The sequence below is a fragment of the Oncorhynchus keta genome, chromosome 19, assembly GCF_023373465.1.
Source record: "Oncorhynchus keta strain PuntledgeMale-10-30-2019 chromosome 19, Oket_V2, whole genome shotgun sequence".
Classification (NCBI taxonomy): Eukaryota; Metazoa; Chordata; class Actinopteri; order Salmoniformes; family Salmonidae; genus Oncorhynchus; species Oncorhynchus keta.
In genome coordinates this window covers 22,452,790-22,478,608 of record NC_068439.1, presented here as the reverse complement: position 1 = coordinate 22,478,608, position 25,819 = coordinate 22,452,790, and the positions used below count along the sequence as shown (strand labels likewise).

General features: G+C 45.2%; 1 protein-coding gene and 2 long non-coding RNA genes across 15 annotated transcripts in view; 1 reads left to right on the top strand and 2 right to left on the bottom strand.

Annotated features, from left to right (window-relative positions):
- LOC118397982 (focal adhesion kinase 1) overlaps positions 1-25,819 on the bottom strand; it is a 187,769-nt gene that overhangs the window by 108,859 nt on the left and 53,091 nt on the right. For 5 of the 13 annotated variants that reach the window (XM_052470045.1, XM_052470046.1, XM_052470049.1 and 2 more), the window contains exon 1: positions 13,101-13,345. The exons of 3 other annotated variants lie outside the window; for them this stretch is intronic. In XM_052470045.1, the coding sequence (XP_052326005.1) occupies positions 13,101-13,224 (124 nt within the window). In that variant the 5' untranslated portion in view covers positions 13,225-13,345. Of the gene's footprint in view, positions 1-13,100; positions 13,347-25,819 lie in introns of those variants that run through there. 5 more of the 13 variants (XM_052470040.1, XM_052470042.1, XM_052470041.1 and 2 more) reach the window with 2 other exon arrangements.
- LOC127909314 (uncharacterized) lies at positions 4,487-5,920 on the bottom strand. Its single transcript, XR_008070758.1, has 3 exons — positions 4,861-5,920; positions 4,702-4,745; positions 4,487-4,534 (listed from the first exon to the last, which is right to left on the bottom strand). It is a non-coding gene; the product is annotated as an uncharacterized LOC127909314 (long non-coding RNA).
- Positions 11,272-11,935, top strand: LOC127909315 (uncharacterized). Its single transcript, XR_008070759.1, has 3 exons — positions 11,272-11,371; positions 11,419-11,562; positions 11,857-11,935. It is a non-coding gene; the product is annotated as an uncharacterized LOC127909315 (long non-coding RNA).

Sequence of the window (25,819 nt, the reverse complement as noted above, 5' to 3'; positions counted from 1 at the left end):
TGTGGCGGTACACTCAGCCAGTGTGGGAGTACACTCAGGCACAGTGAGTGAGGGCATAGACGAAGATAGCTCACTGTATGGGGCCTGGGGAGGGAGAGAGAGCAGGGGGAAAGAGAGCGAGAGAATGTGTCTGTCCCTGGGTTCACTCTGTGAATGTGTCTGTCCCTGGGTTCACTCTGTGAATGTGTCTGTCCCTGGGTTCACTCTGTGAATGTGTCTGTCCCTGGGTTCACTCTGTGAATGTGTCTGTCCCTGGGTTCACTCTGTGAATGTGTCTGTCCCTGGGTTCACTCTGTGAATGTGTCTGTCCCTGGGTTCACTCTGTGAATGTGTCTGTCCCTGGGTTCACTCTGTGAATGTGTCTGTCCCTGGGTTCACTCTGTGAGCACGGGGTAAGGAGGGGTTTAGGGTTTATATAAACTGCTGGTGTCGTGAGTGAGGACAATGACCTGGCAATTGTTCAAACATCCCTGCTGTGTCCTGTCCCTCCATCCTCAGGCCAAATACCTGTATAGTAGGGGAGTTGTATCAAGCTGACCTGTTACTTAGAAGAGTTGTGTTCCCAGCTATGATCCACCCTAGATGATCTGACATGTACAGTGCTTTCAGAAAGTATTAATACCCTTTGACTTATTCCACATTTTGTTGTTTCAGCCTGAATTAAAAAATGTTCTCACCAATCTACATACAATACCCTATAATGACAAAGTGAAAACATGTTTTTAAAAATGTTTGCTAATTTATTGAAAATGAATCTCATTTACATAAGTGTTCACACCCCTGAGTCAATACATGATAAAATCCCCTATGGCAGTGATTACAGGTGTGAGTATTTCTTTGTAAGGCTCTAAGAACTTTGTACACCTGGATTGTACAATATTTACTTCAAGCTCTGTTAAATTGATTGTTGATCATTGCTAGACAGCCATTTTCAAGTCTTGTCATAGATTTTAAAGCAGATTTAAGTCCAAACTGTAACTAGGCCACTCAGGAACATTCTGTGTCGTCTTGGTAAGCATTTCCAGTGTAGATTTGGCCTTGTATTTGTGGTTATTGTCCTGCTGAAAGGTGAATCTGTCTACCAGTGTCTGTTGAAAAGCAGACTGAACCAGGTTTTCCTCGAGGACTTTGCATGTGCTTATTCATTTTCTGTTTATCCTAAAACACACTCTAGTCCTTGCCGATACAAGCATACCCATAACATGATGCAGCCACCACCATGCTTGAAAATATGAAGAGAAGTACTCCATGATGTGTTGTGTTCGATTTGCCCCAAACATAATGCTTTGTATTCAGGACAAAAAGTAAATTTCTTAAATATGTTTTTGCAGTATTACCTTAAGTGCATTGTTGCAAACAGGATGCATGTTTTGTAATATTTTTTATTCTGTACAGGCTTCCTTCTTTTCACTCAATTAGTTTACTATTGTGGAGTAACTACAAGGTTTTTGATCCATCCTCAGTTTTCTCCCATCACAGCCATTAAACTATAACTGTTTTAAAAATCACCATTGGCCTCATGGTAAAATCCCTGAGCAATTTCCTTCCTCTCTGGCAACTGAGTTAGGAAGGACACCTGTATCTTTGTAGTGACTGGGTGTATTGATGCACCATCCAAAGTGTCATTAATAACTTCACCATGCGCAAAGAGATATTCAGTGTCTGCTTTTTAAAATTCTTTACACATCTACCAATCACCGTTCTTTGCGAGGCATTAAAAAACCTCCCTGTTCTTTGTGGCTGAATTTGTACTTGAAATTCACTACTCGATTAAGGTACCTTACAGATAATTATTGTATGTGTGGGGTACAGAGATGGGGCAGTTATTCCAAAACTATGTTAACCACTATTACTGAAACTAATTATGTGATTTCTTAAGCACATTTTTACTCCTGAACTTATTTAGGCTTGCCATAACAAAAGGGTTAAATATTTATTGACTGAAGACATTTCAGCTTAATTTTATAAATGTTTCTAAAACGTTCTACAAAATTCCACTTTGACATTATGGGGTATTGTGTGTAGATCAGTGAGACAAAATCTACATTTAATCCATTTTAAATTCAGGCTGTAACGACAACATTTAGAAAAAGTAAAGGGGTGTGAATACTTAATAGGCATAATCCCTCATTTATTAATAGTACTTCTTTCTATTTGATGTCGATTAGAATATGCATCTGACCCCCTGCATTACTTATGTCCTTGTTGCATAGGCTAGTATAGACCTCTTTCCATCTGAGTATTCTTGGTAAGGTAGTGTACTGAGCTAGCTGGTGCACAGTTCTGTAGAGACCAGTTAGAGGCTCCTTCTTTCTTCTCATCAACAGACAACTGAGGCAAAGGGGGACAGGCTCTCTGATGAAGAGGGCTTATTTGTTCTGTGGGCAAGGAGTCGAGGGTTGAACGGTTCACCCTGTACATCCTCACAGAAAGAGAGAGAGAGAGCAATGAGTGAAAGAGTGGGAGAAAAAGAGAGTTGGGTTAAAGCGAGAGAGCGGGATAGAGAGAGAGAGAGGCCCCTGGATGGAGCCCTCTAGCTGACCTCCTGAGAGCAGGCAGCTCAGTACTGTACAGACAATGGCCATGTTAGTCAGAGCAGTTTACATAACCTCAGTCCCGTATGCCTGTCTGTGTTCTGTGTACCTTCTGCGTGTAAAGGTGTGTCTGAGGGTGTACACATAGGTTGAGTTTACACAGGCAGCCCAACTCTGATCTTTTGACCAATCAGATCAGCTCTTTTGCCCATAATTGGGCAAAATATCAGAATTTGTCTGCCTGTTTAAACGCAGCCTTACTGTACTTGGTCTGCTTATGTGTATCTTGGCCCAAGTGCAGGGATCTCAACATACAATATTACTGGGATACTTAGGTGCCAATAAGATATGAATTGTGATTCTCAAGATTCTATATGTATTGTGATTCAATACTGCGACTTTATTGCAATGTAATGTTCCAATATTGCTCACCATGTCTGCTGCAGAGGGACAAGAGAGAGCCATGAGAAAATTAGTTTTGATCAGTCATGGATATAAAAGTGCTGAAAACATTTTGACTCCCTATTTGAAAAGAAGATGGAGAACAAGATATAGGATGAGTTTTGCCGCAAGTACAGCTGACTAGCGCTGGTGAACGTTACCTAGCAACAATTCATTCGATTTTTTTTACATTTTTTAAAATGGTAATGTTTGTTCTGTATTTCAGAGTGTGAAGTAAAGCAGAACAGGGATAAATAACTGCCTAACACCCACAACCCCACACACCAGTGTATGTCAGGCAGGAGGAATCCCTGTTAACCTAGATTAGAAGGAGCGTTTCTGATTCCTCAGTCCTCGACAACACCAGCACCATGGAAGACCTTCAAAGCAGATTTATCTAATCAGCAGCTAGAAACAGGCTCTCTGGCTGGACTTATCTTTCCAGGGAGCTGGGTTAGTGGGGAGAGTTGGGGGTTACTGGGCTACTGGGGAGAGTTGGGGGTCGACGTCTACCGGGGAGAGTTGGGGGTCGACTGCTACTGGGGAGAGTTGGGGGTCGACTGCTACCGGGGAGAGTTGGGGGTCGACGTCTACCGGGGAGAGTTGGGGGTCGACGTCTACCGGGGAGAGTTGGGGGTCGACGTCTACCGGGAGAGTTGGGGGTCGACGTCTACCGGGGAGAGATGGGGGTCGACGTCTACCGGGGAGAGATGGGGGTCGACGTCTACCGGGGAGAGTTGGGGGTCGACGTCTACCGGGGAGAGATGGGGGTCGACGTCTACCGGGGAGAGATGGGGGTCGACGTCTACCGGGGAGAGTTGGGGGTCGACGTCTACCGGGGAGAGTTGGGGTCGACGTCTACCGGGGAGAGTTGGGGTCGACGTCTACCGGGGAGAGATGGGGGTCGACGTCTACCGGGAGAGTTGGGGGTCGACGTCTACCGGGGAGAGTTGGGGGTCGACGTCTACCGGGGAGAGATGGGGGTCGACGTCTACCGGGGAGAGTTGGGGGTCGACGTCTACCGGGGAGAGTTGGGGGTCGACGTCTACCGGGGAGAGCTGGGGCGACGTCTACTGGGAGGCTTTTTAGACTATCTGAGAGGTGTAGAGATGTGCTCTGTAGCCCAGGATCTACTGCCAGACTCAACTTCACAGCCAACATCATTAGCTACACAGAGCCTGCACTGGGAAAACATAATCTAGCAATGCTAAGATCCTGGATGAATGCACGCACGCGTGTACACACACACACACACACACACACACACACACACACACACACACACACACACACACACACACACACACACACACACACACACACACACACACACACACACACACACACACACACACACACACACACACACACACACACACACACACACACACACACACACACACACCGGGTGACCATTGGGAAGGGTTTCCACCGGTAATAATGACATTGCTGGGAAGAGGGAAACCTAAGGATGCCTTTTCTAAGTCTATATCCACCCTCTAAGTCTATATCCACCTTTCTCTAAGTCTATATCCACCTTTCTCTAAGTCTATATCTACCTTTCTCTAAGTCTATATCCACTTTCTCTAAGTCTATATCCACCTTTCTCTAAGTCTATATCCACCTTTTCTAAGTCTATATCCACCTTTCTCTAAGTCTATATCTACCTTTCTCTAAGTCTATATCCACTCTAAGTCTATATCCACAGCTCTAAGTCTATATCCACCTTTCTCTAAGTCTATATCCACCTTTCTCTAAGTCTATATCCACCTTTCTCTAAGTCTATATCCAAAGTCTATATCCATCTAGTCATATGTCTATATCCACCTTTCTCTAAGTCTATATCCACCTTTCCTAAGTCTATATCCAATAAGTCTATATCCACCTTTCTCTAAGTCTATATCCACCTTTCTCTAAGTCTATATCCACCTTTCTCTAAGTCTATATCCACCTTTCTCTAAGTCTATATCCACCTTTCTCTAAGTCTATATCCACCTTTCTCTAAGTCTATATCCACCTTTCTCTAAGTCTATATCCACCTTTCTCTAAGTCTATATCCACCTTTCTCTAAGTCTATATCCACCTTTCTCTAAGTCTATATCCACCTTTCTCTAAGTCTATAGCCACCTTTCTCTAAGTTTCTATATCCTGAAACAAAACACTGGTGGGTAGGGGTGGGAGAGATGGCTCAACAAACACCGGCATCATAGCTTGCTACCCCCACCTCCTACACAAAGACAGACACCCTATCTCCAGCTCAGGGACACATACAGTGAAAGTTAACTACCATGTAGCTACGTAGCCAGTGGCCTTTCTCCTTCTCGCTCTGAAGTAAAACCCTCCCTTCACCTCCTAACCACATACTCTCCCTTTATTCTGCCTGACACCAACACTTGCATTCAACAAATGTACTGTAGATGTAGTGATGTACTGAGGGCCACCTGGACAAACTGCTTGACAACCACATTTTGTGTCGAGCCAAGGTGCTGGTTGGACTGGGTTAATCTGGATCCTACCTGGCATGGTAGGGTCCAAGCACCTGACTATCTAATACAAACTGGGGGGACCATGCATTCAATGCTGCTTGAGACTCTGGGTGCATCTGAAATGGGCCCCTATTCCCTATATAATACACTACTTATGACCAGGACGAGTAGGGTGTTGGTCAAAAGCAGAGCATTATATAGGAATCCCGAGTGGCGCAGCGGTATAAGGCACTGCATCTCAGTGCAAGAGGTGTTACTACAGTCCCTGGTTCAAAGCCAAGCTGTATCACATCCGGCCGTGATTGGGAGTCCCATAAGACAGAAATATGGAAGACATTACTGGCAATGAGCCATGCTAAGACTGACACTACATCACTGTCACGTATTCAAACCCTTTTCATCTCCCTTCTTCTCCCCCTCCCAATCTCCTTTTCCATGCCTCTTCTCCCTCTCCTCTCTCCATTTCATTCTCCTTTCCCCGTCTCCCTCCCCTCTCCACGTCTCTCTCGCTCTCTCCTCTGCATGTCTCTCTCGCTCTCTCCTCTGCATGTCTCTCTCGCTCTCTCCACGTCTCTCTCGCTCTCCTATCCACGTCTCTCTCGCTCTCTCCTCTCCACGTCTCTCTCGCTCTCTCCTATCCACGTCTCTCTCGCTCTCCTCTCCACGTCTCTCTCGCTCTGTCCTCTCCACGTCTCTCTCGCTCTCCCTCTCACGCTCTCTCTCCACGCTCTCCTCTCCACGTCTCTCTCGCTCTCCTCTCCACGTCTCTCTCGCTCTCCTATCCACGTCTCTCTCGCTCTCTCCTCTCCACGTCTCTCTCGCTCTCTCCTCTCCACGTCTCTCTCGCTCTCTCCTCTCCACGTCTCTCTCGCTCTCTCCTCTCCACGTCTCTCTCGCTCTCCTCTCCACGTCTCTCTCGCTCTCTCCTCTCCACGTCTCTCTCGCTCTCCTATCCACGTCTCTCTCGCTCTCCTATCCACGTCTCTCTCGCTCTCTCCTCTACGTCTCTCTCTCCTCTCCACATCTCTCTCTCCGTCCTAGTCTCTCGCTCTCCTCTCCACGCCTCTCTCTCCTCTACACGTCTCTCGCTCTCTCTCTACGTCTCTCTTTCTACTCTCCTTGTCTCTCTCTTGCTCTCCTCCCCACGTCTCTCTCTCGCTCTCCTCTCCACGTCGCTCTCCTCGCCTCTACATGTCTCTCTTTCTCCTATCCATGTCTCTCCTCTCTACGTTTCTTGCTCTCTCTCTATGTCCCTCCTTCTCCTAGTCTCTCGCTCTCCTCTCCACGTCTCTCTCCTCTCCACGTCTCTCTCTCCTATCCACGTCTCTCTCGCTCTCTCCTCTCCACATCTCTCTCGCTCTCTCCACGTCTCTCGCTCTCTCCTCGTCTCTCTCTCTCCACGTCTCTCGCTCTCTCCTCGTCTCTCGCTCTCCCTCTCCTCTCCACGTCTCTCGCTCTCTCCTTGTCACGTCTAGCTCTCTCTCCTCTTCTCCCTCTCCACGTGTCTCCCTCTCCTCTTCTCCCTCTCCCTCTCTTTCCTCTTTTCCATCTCTCTCCTCTTCTCCTCCCTCCCCTCTTCTCCCTCCTCCTTCCCTCTACTCCTCATCTTCTTCCTCTTTTCCCTCTTTCTCCCTCTCCTCTACTCCTCCCTCTCCTCTTTTCCTCTTCCCTCCCTCTCTTTGTTTTCCCCTCTCACCTCTTTTCCCTCGCTCTCCTCTTATCCCCCTCTTCTTCTCCCTCTCCTCCCCCTCCTGTTCTCCCTCTCCCTCCTCTTCTCCCTCTATTCTTATTCTTTTTCCTCTCCCTCTCCTTTTCCTCTCCTCTTCTCATCCCTCTCTTCTTCCCCCCTCCTCTTTTCCCTCTCCTCTTCTCCTCCCTCTCTTCTTTTCCCCCTCCCTCTCTTCTCCCTCTCCCCCCTTCTCCCTCCCTCCCAATCTCCTTTTTCATGCCTCTTCTCCCTCTCCTCTCTCCATTTCATTCTCCTTTCCCCGTCTCCCTCCCCTCTCCACGTCTCTCTCGCTCTCTCCTCTGCACGTCTCTCTCGCTCTCTCCTCTCCACGTCTCTCTCGCTCTCCTATCCACGTCTCTCTCGCTCTCCTATCCACGTCTCTCTCGCTCTCTCCTCTCCACGTCTCTCTCGCTCGCTCCTCTCCACGTCTCTCTCGCTCGCTCCTCTCCACGTCTCTCTCGCTCTCCTATCCACGTCTCTCTCGCTCTCTCCTCTCCACGTCTCTCTCGCTCTCCTATCCACGTCTCTCTCGCTCTCCTATCCACGTCTCTCTCGCTCTCCTATCCACGTCTCTCTCGCTCTCCTATCCACGTCTCTCTCGCTCTCTCCTCTCCACGTCTCTCTCGCTCTCTCCTCTCCACGTCTCTCTCGCTCTCCTCTCCACGTCTCTCTCGCTCTCTCCTCGTCTCTCTCGCTCTCCTATCCACGTCTCTCTCGCTCTCTCCTATCCACGTCTCTCTCGCTCTCTCCTATCCACGTCTCTCTCGCTCTCTCCTCTCCACGTCTCTCTCGTTCTCCTATCCACGTCTCTCATGGCTCTCTCCTCTACGTCTCTCTCTCCTCTCCACACATCTCTCTCTCTCCTCTCCACATCTCTCTCTCCGTCCTAGTCTCTCGCTCTCCTCTCCACGCATCGCTCTCTCTCCTCTCCACATCTCTCTCTCCGTCCTAGTCTCTCGCTCTCCTCTCCACGTCTCTCTCGCTCTGTCCTCTCCATGTCTCTCTCGCTCTCCTATCCACGTTTCTCTCGCTCTCTCCTCGTCTCTCTCGCTCTCCTATCCACGTCTCTCTCGCTCTCCTATCCACGTCTCTCGCGCTCTCCTCTCCACGTCTCTCTCGCTCTCCTATCCACGTCTCTCTCGCTCTCTCCTCTCCACGTCTCTCTCGCTCTCCTATCCATGTCTCACTCGCTCTCTCCTCTCCACATCTCTCTCGCTCTCCTATCCACGTCTCTCTCGCTCTCTCCTCTACGTCTCTCTCTCCTCTCCACACCTCTCTCTCCTCTCCACGCATCTCTCTCTCCTCTCCACATCTCTCTCTCCGTCCTAGTCTCTCGCTCTCCTCTCCACGTCTCTCTCGCTCTCTCCTCTCCACGTCTCTCCTATCCACGCCTCTCTCTCCTATCCACGCCTCTCTCTCCTCTACACGTCTCTCGCTCTCTCTCTACGTCTCTCTTTCTACTCTCCTTGTCTCTCTCTTGCTCTCCTCCCCACGTCTCTCTCTCGCTCTCCTCTCCACGTCGCTCTCCTCGCCTCTACATGTCTCTCTCCTCTCTCCACGTCTCTCTTTCTCCTATCCATGTCTCTCCTCTCTACGTTTCTTGCTCTCTCTCTATGTCCCTCTTTCTCCTAGTCTCTCGCTCTCCTCTCCACGTCTCTCTCGCTCTCTCCTCTCCACGTCTCTCTCTCCTCTCCACGTCTCTCTCTCCTCTCCACGTCTCTCTCTCCTCTCCACGTCTGTCGCTCTCTCCACGTCTCTCGCTCTCTCCTCATCTCTCGCTCTCTCCTCATCTCTCGCTCTCCCTCTTTTCCATCTCTCTCCTCTTCTCCTCCCTCCCCTCTTCTCCCTCCTCCTTCCCTCTACTCCTCATCTTCTTCCTCTTTTCCCTCTCTTTCTCCCTCTCCTCTACTCCTCCCTCTCCTCTTTTTCCTCTCCCTCTCCTCCCCATTCTCCCCCCTCTCCTCTTTTTCCTCTTCCCCTCCCTCTCTTTGTTTTCCCCTCTCACCTCTTCTCCCCCTCTTCTTCTCCCTCTCCTCCCCCTCTCCCTCTATTCTTATTCTTTTTCCTCTCCCTCTCCTTTTCCTCTCCTCTTCTCATCCCTCTCTTCTCCACCCCCCCTCCTCTTTTCCCTCTCCTCTTCCCCTCCCTCTCTTCTCCCTCTCCCCCTTCTCCCTCCCTCTCCTCTTCTCCCTCTACTATTTTTCCTCTCCTCCTCCCTTCTCCCTCTACTCTTCTCCCCCCTCTCCTCTTCTCCCTCTCCCTCCCTCCTCTTCTCCCTCTCTCCTCTTTTCACTCTCCTTCCTCCTATTTTCCCTCTCTCTCTACCTATGCTCCCCCTCTCCTATTCTTCCTCTTTCCATCCTTCTCTCCCCTCTCCTCTTCTCTCTCCCCTTTCCCTGCTCCCCTCCCCGATAGTTGACGACTGACTGACACATGGCATGCTGAAGCATATGCTCAGTGACAATAGGGTGCTTTAAATTCACATGTTGTGTTTTCCATGCAGACAAAGAAAGCCACTCAAAGTGGGAGTCTGGCTAGAAATGGAATTGACTGCTACAGGTCCCAGCCTCCATTATCAGCAGCTGCTCAAGCAATCAGGTCAGCTGTGGGTTCTACGGGCAACATGTGAAAGGGAGCTGAACCCTGTGGTTCTGAAACACGCAACATCTACACGCAAACAAAAAAATTCACACAGACACAGTTACACACACACACACACAGTTACGCATATCTACAAATACATAGTTTATCTTAGTTTCTGTGTGTGCGCACATATTTGTCTTAGTTTGTGTTAGTTTATATTAGTTTGTGTGTGTGTGTCGAACACAAACTAAGACAAATATGTGCACACACACACACCATCCATTCCACAGGGAAAACAAAGCTTGCAGCTCCCCTACTGCAGTATCATTGTAACGTCCCCATCATCTGTCACAGACAGGTTTCTAAAGGTTACTACTCGTTATGTGGAGAAATGCCACTTCTCTGGGAGGCGTTGTACCCTTTAAAATAGCAGAGCTTGCTGCATTGCACAGAAAGATAAACGACAACCGTTCAAGCAAAACAAGGGGGGGCATCAAAACTATAAAGATGTAATCGGTATGAAATCTGTCACTCTGTGGTTTGGAATGTTAATGATTTCAACACAATCCTCTATGGCATCACAACAGGCAGGCTACACAACACAGTCAGTCAGTCAGTCAGTCAGGATTAAACTATAACAGAAAAACAACAGCCGCGACGAGCTAAACACTAATCTGATCGACCTATCACAGGTAGATGGTGAGGATATGGAAGAGGGAGAAGAAGAATAAGGTGGGAGGAGGTGGAGAAGAATAAGGTGGGAGGAGAAGAAGAAGATTAGGGTGGGAGGAGAAGTAGAACAAGGTGGGAGGAGGAGAAGAAGAATAGGGTGGGAGGAGGAGAAGAAGAATAAAGTGGGAGGAGGAGAAGAAGAATAAGGTGGGAGGAGAAGAAGAATAATAAGGTGGGAGGAGAAGAATAATAATAAGGTGGGAGGAGAAGAAGAATAATAAGGTGGGAGGAGAAGAAGAATAATAAGGTGGGAGGAGAAGAAGAAGAATAAGGTGGGAGGAGAAGAAGAATAATAAGGTGGGAGGAGAAGAAGAATAATAAGGTGGGAGGAGAAGAAGAATAATAAGGTGAGAGGAGGAGAAGAATAAGGTGGGAGGAGAAGAAGAATAATAAGGTGGGAGGAGAAGAAGAATAATAAGGTGGGAGGTGAAGAAGAATAATAAGGTGAGAGGAGGAGAAGAATAAGGTGAGAGGAGGAGAAGAATAAGGTGAGAGGAGGAGAAGAACAATAAGGTGGGAGGAGAAGAAGAATAATAAGAGGGAGGAGAAGAATAAGGTGAGAGGAGGAGAAGAATAAGGTGGGAGGAGAAGAAGAATAATAAGGTGGGAGGTGAAGAAGAATAATAAGGTGAGAGGAGGAGAAGAATAAGGTGAGAGGAGGAGAATAATAAGGTGGGAGGAGTAGAAGAATAATAAGGTGGGAGGAGGAGAAGAATAAGGTGAGAGGAGAAGAAGAATAATAAGGTGAGAGGAGGAGAAGAATAAGGTGAGAGGAGGAGAAGAACAATAAGGTGGGAGGAGAAGAAGAACAATAAGGTGGGAGGAGAAGAAGAATAATAAGGTGGGAGGAGAAGAAGAATAATAAGGTGGGAGGAGAAGAAGAATAAGGTGGGAGGAGAAGAAGAATAATAAGGTGGGAGGTGAAGAAGAATAATACGGTGGGAGGAGAAGAAGAATAATAAGGTGGGAGGAGAAGAAGAATAATAAGTTGAGAGGAGGAGAAGAATAAGGTGGGAGAAGAAGAAGAATAAGGTGGGAGGAGAAGAAGAATAATAAGGTGGGAGGAGGAGAAGAAGAATAAGGTGGGAGGAGGAGAAGAAGAATAAGGTGGGAGGAGAAGAAGAAGAATAAGGTGGGAGGAGAAGAAGAAGAATAAGGTGGGAGGAGGAGAAGAAGAATAAGGTGGGAGGAGAAGAAGAAGAATAAGGTGGGAGGAGAAGAAGAAGAATAAGGTGGGAGGAGAAGAAGAAGAATAAGGTGGGAGGAGAAGAAGAATAATAAGGTGGGAGGAGAAGAAGAATAATAAGTTGAGAGGAGGAGAAGAATAAGGTGGGAGAAGAAGAAGAATAAGGTGGGAGGAGAAGAAGAATAATAAGGTGGGAGGAGGAGAAGAAGAACAAGGTGGGAGGAGGAGGAGAAGAACAAGGTGGGAGGAGGAGAAGAATAACAAGGTGGGAGGATGAGAAGAATAAGGTGGGAGGAGGAGAAGAAGAACAAGGTGGGAGGAGGAGAATAATAAGGTGGGAGGAGGAGAAGAACAAGGTGGGAGGAGGAGAAGAATAAGGTGGGAGGAGGAGAAGAATAAGGTGGGAGGAGAGGAAGAAGAATAAGGTGGGAGGAGGAGAAGAATAAGGTGGGAGGAGGAGAAGAACAAGGTGGGAGGAGGAGGAGAAGAATAAGGTGGGAGGAGGAGAAGGAGAACAAGGTGGGGGGAGAAGAATAATAAGGTGGGAGGAGGAGAAGAAGAACAAGGTGGGAGGAGAAGAAGAATAAGGTGGGAGGAGGAGAAGAAGAACAGGGTGGAAGGAGAAGAAGAATAAGGTGGGAGGAGAGGAAGAAAATAAGGTGGGAGGAGGAGAAGAAGAACAAGGTGGGAGGAGGAGAATAATAAGGTGGGAGGAGGAGAAGAACAAGGTGGGAGGAGGAGAAGAATAAGGTGGGAGGAGGAGAAGAATAAGGTGGGAGGAGAGGAAGAAGAATAAGGTGGGAGGAGGAGGAGAACAAGGTGGGAGGAGGAGAAGAAGAACAAGGTGGGAGGAGGAGAAGAAGAATAAGGTGGGAGGAGAGGAAGAAGAATAAGGTGGGAGGAGGAGGAGAAGAATAAGGTTTGAGGAGGAGAAAAACAAGGTGGGAGGAGGAGAAGAATAAGGTGGGAGGAGGAAAAGAAGAACAAGGTGGAAGGAGGAGGAGAAGAATAAGGTGGGAGGAGGAGAAGGAGAACAAGGTGGGGGGAGAAGAATAATAAGGTGGGAGGAGGAGAAGAAGAACAAGGTGGGAGGAGAAGAAGAATAAGGTGGGAGGAGGAGAAGAAGAACAAGGTGGAAGGAGAAGAAGAATAAGGTGGGAGGAGAGGAAGAAAAATAAGGTGGGAGGAGGAGAAGAAGAACAAGGTGGGAGGAGGAGAATAATAAGGTGGGAGGAGGAGAAGAATAACAAGGTGGGAGGAGGAGAAGAATAATAAGGTGGGAGGAGGAGAAGAAGAATAAGTTGGGAGGAGGAGAAGAAGAATAAGTTGGGAGGAGGAGAATAATAAGTTGGGAGGAGGAGAAGAAAAAGAAGTAGTGGAAGTTCAGAGTTAGTAGTTAGTAGTAGTACCTGCAGCCCAGCACATGGGGAAGAGGCCGCAGCCGGGACTGGTTTCCATGTTGGTTGGTCCCCCTGCTCTCTCTGTCTCGGGTCCCACGGCCGGCCAACACCCAGAGTTCTCACAGAACCGCATGGAGGCCAGGGCTTCCACCTTCCCCCTACACCCCACTAACCCTTTACCTCCTTACCAAGTAACACCACTTCCCCCTACACCACACTAATCCTTTACCTCCTTACCAAGTAACACCAACCTCCCCCTACACCACACCAACCCTTTACCTCCTTACCAAGTAACACCACTTCCCCCTACACCACACTAACCCTTTTTCTCCTTACCAAGTAACACCCACCTCCCCCTACACCACACTAACCCTTTACCTCCTTACCAAGTAACACCAGCCTCCCCCTACACCACACTAACCCTTTACCTCCTTACCAAGTAACACCAGCCTCCCCCTACACCACACTAACCCTTTACCTCCTTACCAAGTAACACCAACCTCCCCCTACACCACACTAACCCTTTACCTCCTTACCAAGTAACACCAACCTCCCCGTCTACGACTGCCCACAATGCTCCTAATCCCCGACACCTAGGGCCAAGTCAGATCCACACAGCCCCAGTTCACTCTACCCACTCCCCCAGTCTACTCCACCAGTCAACCCCTGGTCCAGAGACAGCACTAGGGTCTGGGACAGGAGGGGGAAGGGGCTCCGAGAGAGAAACACATCCAAGACATCCAGAGTAAGAGAGGGAGTCCCAGCCAAGTGCTGGCCCAGTTTTCAGCCCTGAAACAGGGGCAGGAAGAATAAGGTGGATCAACACTGTATTGAGGTTTTTAGCCCCTCCACTGTGAATATACAGCTCATTTGTTCTGCTGCTTCTGTAACGGTGGAGAAATCCACAGTAGTTCTGTCTGGCTGGCTGTCCGTCCGTCTGGCTGGCTGGTTAGCGTTGCTAAGCCTCCGGCTGAGAGCCTTCCCCCAGAATACTAATCCTAGCCCAGGTGCCCCGCAACCAACTCCCGCCGCCTCGCAGGAGAGGAGAACAGGAGAACAGAGAACAGTAGTCCAAAACAACACAAGTAACTCCACACCGCTCGCTTCACTTTGTACTCATTCTGAGGCAGGAGACCAGTGTGCTAAACTCACTTGAGGAAGAGTGTATGACAGGGTGTGTGCAGAGAGTGACAGAGTGACAGTGAGAGTGACAGAGAGAGTATGGGGAGAGAGAGAGAGAGAGTATGTAAGAATGGGAGGAGAGTGAGAGGCAGAGTGACAGCAGGAATGGAGAGAAGGATATGGAGAGACGGAGAAAGCAATTGTTTCAGGTTGAATGAGAGGAAGAACCAGAAAAGACAGAAGCAGCCTGTGTACTCCGCTCCCTCAGTCAGAGAAGTGGGTGTGGGGAGAAGAGCGAGTGCAGAGAGAGAGAGAGAGAGAGAGAGAGAGAGAGAGAGAGAGAGAGAGAGAGAGAGAGAGAGAGAGAGAGAGAGAGAGAGAGAGAGAGAGAGAGAGAGAGAGAGAGAGAGAGAGAGAGAGAGAGAGAGAGAGAGAGAGAGAGAGAGAGAGAGAGAGAGAGAGAGAGAGAGAGAGAGAGAGAGAGAGAGAGAGAGAGAGAGAGAGAGAGAGAGAGAGAGAGAGAGAGAGAGAGAGAATCCTTCACTTGCTTTGGCGATGTAAACATATGGTTCCCATGCCAATAAAGCCTTTAAATTGAAGTGAATAGAGGGGGGGCCAGGGGGTTAGTATAGGCCTCATTAATATGCTAATCTGAGCCTAGGTTCTATTCAGTCCTCCAGCCCACTGCTGTTTACCGAGCCCCAACCCCCTCCGGCCAGGCAGGCTGCAAATCAACACTGACCCTGGGTCCGCTCCACTCTACCCCCACAGCACTCACTACTAGAGGAGGTTGTGTGTGTCGGGGTTTCCGTTAGGAAAATGTGACGCAGGACAACATGACTGGGCAGATTTTAATTACCAGCCATTTGAGAAATTTACAGGACCCATATGCATTAACCATAACCCATTAATTAGGGTGTCCACCCACAGAAACCACATGTAGAGTATGGTAATGCATCCAGAACATGCAACTAATGTAATGAAGCAGCCAACAAAATTTCATTTTCAAACATTTGCCAAAATGCAATTTTGCAGGAAAACGCCATTCCAAACAGCGCACATAGGAAAACTCCATTCTAAACAGCGCACTTAGGAAAACACCATTCTAAACAGATCACTTAGGAAAACCCCATTCTAAACAGCGCACTTAGGAAAACACCATTCTAAACAGAGCACTTAGGAAAACACCATTCTAAACAGAGCACTTAGGAAAACACCATTCTAAACAGAGCACTTAGGAAAACACCATTCTAAACAGAGCACTTAGGAAAACACCATTCTAAACAGAGCACTTAGGAAAACACCATTCTAAACAGAGCACTTAGGAAAACACCATTCTAAACAGAGCACTTAGGAAAACACCATTCTAAACAGCGCACTTAGGAAAACACCATTCTAAACAGCGCACTTAGGAAAACACCATTCTAAACAGAGCACTTAGGAAAACACCATTCTAAACAGAGCACTTAGGAAAACACCATTCTAAACAGCGCACTTAGGAAAACACCATTCTAAACAGCGCACTTAGGAAAACACCATTCTAAAAAGAGCACTTAGGAAAACACCATTCTAAACAGAGCACTTAGGAAAACACCATTCTAAACAGAGCACTTAGGAAAACACCATTCTAAACAGCGCACCTGATAGCGGTTACATACGTGACAAGAGGGGAAAATCTCGAAACTAGGGGAATCTAAACTAGGATGGCCTGCTAATATAACTAGGATTGTGTCTTTGGCTTCTGGACAATGAAATAAATTAATATGATAACCAATAGAACAGGAGAGAAATGGCTGAGCGGTAGGTCCAATAGGGAAGTAAATGGAAATACATTCACCAAATGATATAATTACTCCTGTCTATACAGAAATAGAGAGAAAAAAAAGAGGTAGAGCGAGACAGAGAGAGAGAAAATGGCAGAGAGGCAGCGAGAGAAGCAGCAATAAGCATCCATTGGAAGAAAGAATCCCTGGCAGTCAATGATAGCATTAAGGGCTAACCTTTGTGATGATCTGAGACCCCTGGCAATCTGCACAGAGGAAATACCATAATGATTTCATTTTCTCAAACCTCAATGTAGTTAATTACAGTGACATGCCCCAGAGGATGTCTAGGACACGGAGTCTTCGTCTCAAATGCTTTACATGAGAACACAGCTTCAGTCTCAAGTGGCACCCTATGGGCCCTGGTTGAAAGTAGTGCACTACATAGGGAATAGGGTGCTATTTTGGACACATTTGCTGCCAATAAGGCTATAATATTATCCATAGACAACTTGGGGTAAACCACATTCCTTCGAATCATTGCTATGTTTTTACTGACATGACAAGTTAAGAATCTTATTATTATTCTTTGGAGAAGAACACAGTTCTTTGCCTTGATGACAGCTTTGCACACTCTTGGCATTCTCTCAACCAGCTTTACCTGGAATGCTTTTCTAACAGTCTTGAAGGAGTTCCCACATATGCTGAGCTACTTTTCCTTCACTCTGCAGTCCAACTCATCCCAAACAATCTTAATTGGGTTGAGGTCAGGTGATTGTGGAGACCAGGTCATCTGATGCAGCACTCAATCACTCTCTTCTTGGTCAAATAGACCTTACACAGTCTGGAGGTGTGTTGGGTCATTGTCCTATTGAAAAACAAATTATAGTCCCAATAAGCGCAAACCAGATGGGATGGCGTATTGCTGCAGAATGCTGTGGTACCCATGCTGGTTAAGTGTGCCTTGAATTCTAAATATATCCCTCCCAGTGTCACCAGCAAAGCACCCTGTGGGACCTTATATGTGACTCGTTTCAGGAAACTAGGAGTATGTCACACGTCACTACTTCACAGGAGAGCCTTTTGTGCATAATTATTTTTTTAATCAAAATGCCGTATTGGCAGAAATTCCTTCTGGAACATGTGAACTTTACAAACTTGTATGCCATCTGTAAATATTACTAAAATTGTTAAATGATGAACTAGTTGGTTTAGCCACAGAAAAAGCCAGTAACCTTCCCGCTAGCCATGATGCCAGTTGAGGACTTGTGAGGCATCTGTTTCTCAAACTAGACATTTTAATGTACTTGTCCTCTTGCTCAGTTCTGTACCGGGGCCTCCCATTCCTCTTTCTATTCTGGTTAGAGCCAGTTTGCGCTAGTACACTGCGTTGTACGAGATCTTCAGTTTCTTGGCAATTTCTCGCATGGAATAGCCTTCAATTCTCAGAACAAGAATAGACTGACGAGTTTCAGAAGAAAGTTCTTTGTTTCTGGCCATTTTGAGCCTGTAATTGAACCCACAAATGCTGATGCTCCAGATACTCAACTCGTCTAAAGAAGGCCAATTTTATTGCTTCTTTAATCAGGAAAACAGTTTTCAGCTGTGCTAACATAATTGCAAAATGATTTCCTAATGATAAATTTGCCTTTTAAAATGATAAACTTGGATTAGCTAACACAACATGCCATTGGAACACAGGAGTGATGGTTGCTGATAATGGGCCTCTGCAAATATTCCATAAAAAAATGTATCTGCCGTTTCCAGCTACAATAGTAATTTACAACATTAACCATGTCTACACTGTATTTCTGATCAACGTGCTTTTCTTTCAAAAACAAGGACATTTCTAAGTGACCCCAAACTTTTGAATGTTAGTGTATGTATGTAAATTAGATATTTCCACAATTAATTTGCAATACATTTCCAAAAACATGTTTTAACTTTGTCATTATGGGGTATTGTATGTGTGGTTGGGTGAGAAAAACATATTGAATCCATTTTGAATTCAGGCTATAAGGGGTATGAATACTTTCTGAAGACACTGTATGTGGCATCACAGACTGGCCCCTGTGGGTGAGTTTAAGTTGAAGGCAGAGATTTATGCTGCCAGTTAATTTAATCATTGTCTGCTTACTGAGCAGACTGCCAATGAAACAAGAGGGGGTGGAGAACAGAGAAGGAGAGAGGAGGAGAAGAGGAGCAGAAGAGAGTAGCCCTGCCTGGCTGCTCCATCTATGGGTATTCATGTGGACTGGGTCTGCATCCCAAATGGCACCCTATTCCCTATGGTTCCTGGTGGAAAGTAGAGCACTATATAGGGAACAATGTGCTATTTGGAAAATAGTGGATCAGAGGGACAGAGAGCCCCAGAAACAGCCGGGGCAGACAGACAAAGGGGCTATGACTGAACCCCATGGAGAGGGAGAGGTGCTCTTCCCAGCTATTCAGCTCACATCACATCCGGCCCACTGTTCCCAAACAAAAGCCTCTCACCCACCCCTCCTCCCCACTCCCTTGTCCATATTTCAATAGCAGGAGCCCAAGCCGGGGCACGTGTTACCAAACCATACAGACACCAGGCTGGGACACGTGTTACCAAACCATACAGACACCAAACCTTACACGGCTGGGAGCAGTGGCTCACACAGAAACACACATAGAAACACAAAAACACACACACATCCGTATGGTTCAGTGGCGCATGCAATCATCAGCTGAATATGTAACTGGTCTGTCTGCAGGCCTGGGATCTAATAGAGAAGACAAAGGAAGACATACTGTAGGAGTCTCTAAGGCCATGGTTAAATACATACTGTATGGGTCTCTAAGACCATGGTTAAATACATACTGTAGGGGTCTCTAAGACCATGGTTAAATACATACTGTAGGGGTCTCTAAGACCATGGTTAAATACATACTGTAGGAGTCTCTAAGACCATGGTTAAATACATACTGTATGGGTCTCTAAGACCATGGTTAAATACATACTGTAGGGGTCTCTAAGACCATGGTTAAATACATACTGTAGGAGTCTCTAAGACCATGGTTAAATACATACTGTAGGAGTCTCTAAGACCATGGTTATAATACAGGGTCTCTAAGACCATGGTTAAATACATACTGTAGGGGTCTCTAAGACCATGGTTAAATACATACTGTAGGAGTCTCTAAGACCATGGTTAAATACATACTGTAGGAGTCTCTAAGACCATGGTTAAATACATACTGTATGGGTCTCTAAGACCATGGTTAAATACATACTGTAGGAGTCTCTAAGACCATGGTTAAATACATACTGTAGGAGTCTCTAAGACCATGGTTAAATACATACTGTATGGGTCTCTAAGACCATGGTTAAATACATACTGTAGGAGTCTCTAAGACCATGGTTAAATACATACTGTAGGAGTCTCTAAGACCATGGTTAAATACATACTGTATGGGTCTCTAAGACCATGGTTAAATACATACTGTAGTCTCTAAGACCATGGTTAAATACATACTGTATGGGTCTCTAAGACCATGGTTAAATACATACTGTAGTCTCTAAGACCATGGTTAAATACATACTGTAGGAGTCTCTAAGACCATGGTTAAATACATACTGTAGGAGTCTCTAAGACCATGGTTAAATACATACTGTAGGAGTCTCATGGTTAAATACATAAGAGTCTCCATGGTTAAATACATACTGTAGGGGTCTCTAAGACCATGGTTAAATACATACTGTAGGAGTCTCTAAGACCATGGTTAAATACATACTGTAGGGGTCTCTAAGACCATGGTTAAATACATACTGTAGGAGTCTCTAAGACCATGGTTAAATACATACTGTAGGAGTCTCTAAGACCATGGTTAAATACATACTGTAGGAGTCTCTAAGACCATGGTTAAATACATACTGTAGGGGTCTCTAAGACCATGGTTAAATACATACTGTAGGGGTCTCTAAGACCATGGTTAAATACATACTGTAGGAGTCTCTAAGACCATGGTTAAATACATACTGTAGGAGTCTCTAAGACCATGGTTAAATACATACTGTAGGAGTCTCTAAGACCATGGTTAAATACATACTGTAGGGGTCTCTAAGACCATGGTTAAATACATACTGTAGGTGTCTCTAAGACCATGGTTAAATACATACTGTAGGAGTCTAAGGCCATAGTTAAATGGTTACCTAGTCAACTAAAATTATGTGGATTTGAATCACAAATTACTTGTATAACTGGGGGAGGGAGGGACGACTGTCAATCATAACATCCTGCAAATACAGAATACACACACACAAATAAGCAGGTGTATCTGGTATGCAACGTTCTTCATTGAAAAGATGATTGAAGACAAACATTGAATATCCCCACTGACAGTGATAGGAGTTTAGTGCACACAAACACACACAGTCTGAACCCAGGACAGATCCCAGATCAGCCATCCCACAGCTGCTCAGGTAGGCTCTAGAACAGCCTGTACATCTTACCCTTCTGTAGCCGTTAAGGTTTTCACAATAATCCTTTTCACCATTATCGCTTTCATCTCTGCCACCACATAGTCAGTTGTCACCTGATGGACTGTGTGTGTTTGTGGGGGTGTTGTGGAGCCAGCCACTGTTGAAGGTCAGGGGGTTGGATGTTGTACTACTCATCACTCCCTCTCTCGTGGTGCTTTCAACATCATCACACCTTATCCAACATAACTTACCTGGGTAACAGTGTCACATGGTTCCACTAACCATACAGTACATAGTCATGGAGGTTTGTGTGTGTCACACACCACTGGATTACACAATCTACTGTAGCTAGCTAAGTGCAATCGATCCAGATGGAACGTCAATAGAATGTGTGAATGTGTGAATATTGATCTAAGAATGGATGCCATTTTAAACCATGACCTTGTCATCTCTGGTTTATCCAGCATTCTGTATGGCTTTGCACAACTGGAATTAAACTTGATCTAGATTCTAGGACCATTATAAACCTACAAACGTGTATTATAGGTTTTATTAACCTACGTGGGTGAATGATAGGTATCATAAGCCTACAATAGCGGTTTTAACATTTGAACAGTGATATGTTTAAGCTAACTCCCAAACCTCCTAACCCTGCAGAACCTGACCCATGTAACCCAACCCAGATGAAACAGAGAAACAGGGATTATCAATGATTACTTGCCTTTAATTTAATGAGTCATTTACATAACAATGCCACTACATCATTTGAACTCCTAATCAGTATTCCCTGGTGATGATTGCTATGTATCTGCCTTGCTAAAGAGGGCTGGAGCAATTAACATATACAACGTGCAGTGACCACCTTATTTAGCCCAACCACCGGAAGGCCTGGGATGTGGAGAGACAAAGGGTACGTACCAAATGGCACACTTTTCACTACTCCCATAGAGCTCTGGTCAAAAGTAGCGCACTCTATAGGGAAAAGGGTGTAATTTGGGACACACACAGAAAGAGAGTGCCGCGTTTGGAAGCTGTTTTATCCTCAGAGTTTCTGTGGTCGTCAAAGAAGATGAGGTGCTAGCTAGACAGACAGAAGACACAGTCTGGGGGGTTGTGAATGAACAAACTAACTTCCCTTTGATCAATCCCCTAAAATCTGCCATTCTAAATATCAATATGCCAAAATGGCTTCCAGATGCTGCAGCTCATTGAGAGGAATAACAGTCCAATGCAAACTCAGCTCTATAGCTATCAGTTGGGGATTATTATTATTTTTTAATTGACAGGTGCTACCTTAACATGTCTGATAAGAAACATTCATTTTGGTCTAATGTTGCAAAATGTTTTGATATGATGTGCCCTACTGAATGTAGCCCAGGTGTTTGTATAGCCAAACTAAAGAGGAGTATTTATTTCCTCTATTCCGTGAGGTTTCTCTCCGTTATCATGTCTTTTATGGAGCTGGGTCACTTCATCATTCTCCAATATTACTATAGGGGGTTTAGGAGGGCAGGGGAGACAAAATGGACAACAACTGTGTGTGTGTGTGTGTGTGTGTGTGTGTGTGTGTGTGTGTGTGTGTGTGTGTGTGTGTGTGTGTGTGTGTGTGTGTGTGTGTGTGTGTGTGTGTGTGTGTGTGTCTGACATCTGTGCATGCGTAACCTGGCCCCAGGTCATCTATAAGTCTTTGCTAGGTAAAGCCCCAACTTATCTCAGCTCACTGGTCAACATAGCAGCACCCACCCGTAGCACGAGCTCCAACAGGTATATTTCACTGGTCATCGCCAAAGACAACTCCTCCTTTGGCCGCCTTTCCTTCCAGTTCTCTGCTGCCAATGACTGGAATGAATTGCAAAAAAATCACTGAAGCTGCAGTCTTATATCTCCCTCACTAACTTTAAGCATCAGCTGTCAGAGCAGCTTACCGATTAATGCACCTGTACACAGCCCATCTGTAAATAGCCCACCCAACTACCTCATCCCCATATTGTTATTTATTTTTTTGCTCCTTTGCACCCCAGTATCTCTACTTGCACATTCATCTTCTGCACATCTATCATTCCAGTGTTTAATTGCTAAATTGTCATTATTTTGCCACTATGGCCTATTTATTGCCTTACCTCCCTAATCTTACTAAATTTGCACACACTGTATATAGATTTTTCAATTGTGTTATTGACTGTATGTTTGTTTATCCCATGAATAACTCTGTGTTGTTTGTGTCGCACTGCTTTGCTTTATCTTGGCCAGATCGCAGTTGTAAATGAAAACTTGTTCTCAACTGGCCTACCTGGTTAAATAAAGGTGAAATAAAACAATAAAATAAATAAAAGATTAAAAAAACAAGTCATGAGGTTGAAGGAATTGTCCGTAGAGCACAGAGACAGGATTGTGTCGCAGCACAGATCTGGTGAAGGGTGCCAAAATATGTCTGCAGCATTGAAAGTCCCCAAGAACACAGTGGCCTCCATCATTCTTAAATGGAAGAAGTTTGGAACCACCAAGACTCTTCCTAGAGCTGGCAAACCGGCCAAACTCGAGGATGTAATCGCTGCCAAAAGTGCTTCAAGAAAGTACTGAGTAAAGAGTCTGAATACTTATATAAGTGTGATTTTTTATTTTTTATTATACATTTGCACAAATTTCTAAAAACCTGTTTTTACTTTATCATTATGGGGTATTGTGTGTAGATTGGTGAGGGGGAAAAAACAGTTTAATAAGCCATTTTAAAATAAGGCTGTAACATAACAAAGTGGAAAATGTGAAGGGGTCTGAATACTTTCCGAATGCACTGTATATACACACTGAGTGTATAAAACATTAATAACCCCTCTGTTTTGCTCTCAGAACAGCCTCAATTCGTAAGGGCATGGACTCTACAAGGTATCGAAAGTGTTTCACAGGGATGCTGGCCCATGTTGACTCCAATGCTTCCCACAGTTGTGTCAAGTTGTCTGAATGGCCTTTGGGTGAGTGAGACTAAACACGTTGTTCATTACACATTCTATAAAAAAATGTATGGCGATCTGGTATGGAGTTCTGGTACGGCTATGGAGTTCTGGTATGGAGTTTAGGTACGGCTATGGAGTTTTGGTATGGCGTTTAGGTTAGAGGTCGACCGATTAATCGGAATGGCCGATTAATTAGGGCCGAGTTCAAGTTTTCATAACCATCGGAAATCTGTATTTTTCGGTGCCGATGTGCCAATTTTTTTGTATTTTTATTACACCTATGTTGAATCTTTATTTACCGAGGCAAGTCAGTTAAGAACACATTCTTATTTTCTATGACGGCCTAGGAACGGTGGGTTAACTGCCTCGTTCAGGGGCAGAACGACAGATTTTCACCTTGTCAGCTCGTGGGATTCAATCTTGCAACCTTACAGTTAACTAGTCCAACACAATAACAACCTGCCTCTCTCTCGTTGCACTCCACAAGGAGACTGCCTGTTACGCGAATGCAGTAAGCCAAGTTAAGTTTAATGCTAGCTAGTAACTTATCTTATAAAAAACAATCAATCATAATCACTAGTTAACTACACATGGTTGATGATATTATTAGATATTATCTAGCGTGTCCTGCGTTGCATATAATCTGACTAAGCATACAAGTATCTAAGTATCTGACTGAGCGGTGGTAGGCAGAAGCAGGCGCGTAAACATTCATTCAAACAGCATTTTTGTGCGTTTTGCCAGCAGCTCTTCGTTGTGCGTCAAGCATTGCACTGTTTATTACTTCAAGTGTGTAACTGAAGTGAAATGGCTAGCTAGTTAGCACGCGCTAATAGAGTTTCAAGCCTTTCGCTCTGAGCCTTCTAGTGGTTGGTCCTCTTGCTCTGCATGGGTAATGCTGCTTCGATGGTGGCTGTTGTCGTTGTGTTGCTGGTTCGAGCCCAGGGAGGAGCGATGAGAGGGACGGAAGCTATACTGTTACACTGGCAATACTAAAGTGCCTATAAAAACATCCAATAGTCAAAGGTTGATGAAATACAAATGGTATAGAGGGAAATAGTCCTATAATTCCTATAATAACTACAACCTAAAACTTCTTATCTGGGAATATTGAAGACTCATGTTAAAAGGAACCAGCAGCTTTCATATGTTCTCATGTTCTGAGCAAGGAACTGAAACGTCAGCTTTCTTACATAGCACATATTGCACTTTTACTTTCTTCTCCAACACTTTATTTTTGCATTATTTAAACCAAATTGAACATGTTTCATTATTTACTTGAGGCTAAATTGATTATATTGATGTATATTAAGTTAAAATAAGTGTTAATTTAGTATTGTTGTAATTGTCATTATTACAAATAAATAAATAAATACAAAAATTGGCCGATTAATCGGTATTGGCTTTTTTGGTCCTCCAATAATCGGTATCAGTGTTGAAAAATCATAATCGGTCGACCTCTAGTTTAGGTACATGGAATTCAAGTGCCAGAGACTTTACAGTAGTAGAATGATGAAACCCAAATGACATTTTAGTGTGTGTGTAGTCTCATTAAGGAGTGAGACAGACAAACAGGCTTCCCAGTGACCTTCATCATCCACAGGACACACACACACCTTCGCTCTCTCTCCCCTTTAGCTCAGATAATATCCCCTTCCTAAATAATCTCGAGGAAATATATCTTTACACTCTGAACACAGACACTATCGGTGGAGGGGACTAATATGACTTCACTTCAAGGATGGAAGAGTGAGTGAAAACATGCTTGGGTGATGAAATGTAACTTCCTTATGTTATAAAAATACATTTGACCAAGACACATATGATTCTTCATGTTCTAAATCATTCAGTGGGGTCCTTCTAACGTATCATTAACATTATATCCAAAAAGTTGGATTTTGTAACCTAATACATCCGATAATAAACACCAAGCTGTGTTGACAGAGTTCACATGTTGTGGTGGTAGTCTGCAAAGCTGTTTCGGTGGATCCCAAAAAGCTCATTTATCATGACGCATGCTGAATTAAATGTAAAAGAATTTGAAAATAAAAAGCTTGCGTTATGCTCTGTGCACCGCTGACATTTCACAGAGATATACTTGTTTTTGTAAGAAATCTTACGAATTTCGCATTAATATGAAAAGCGTACACTAAATGATTAAAATACTCAAATGAAATGCCTTAAACTATATCCATCTTACCTCTATATTGTTTTATATCCTCCGGATTCAAGAAGAAAGATGACGAGTTCAACACTAACCCTGTAAATCAGCCTTAATTCTCACACAGCATCGAGCTTTGCTGACGCAATGCTTTTCCCCAGATTTTTTTCCTACAAGGCTAAAAACTACAAGAACTTGTGAACGGATTATGATAGACACAGGTTTGGACCATTTGTTAACATTATTTTACCCATTGGTCAAAAGATGCGTTTCTGATT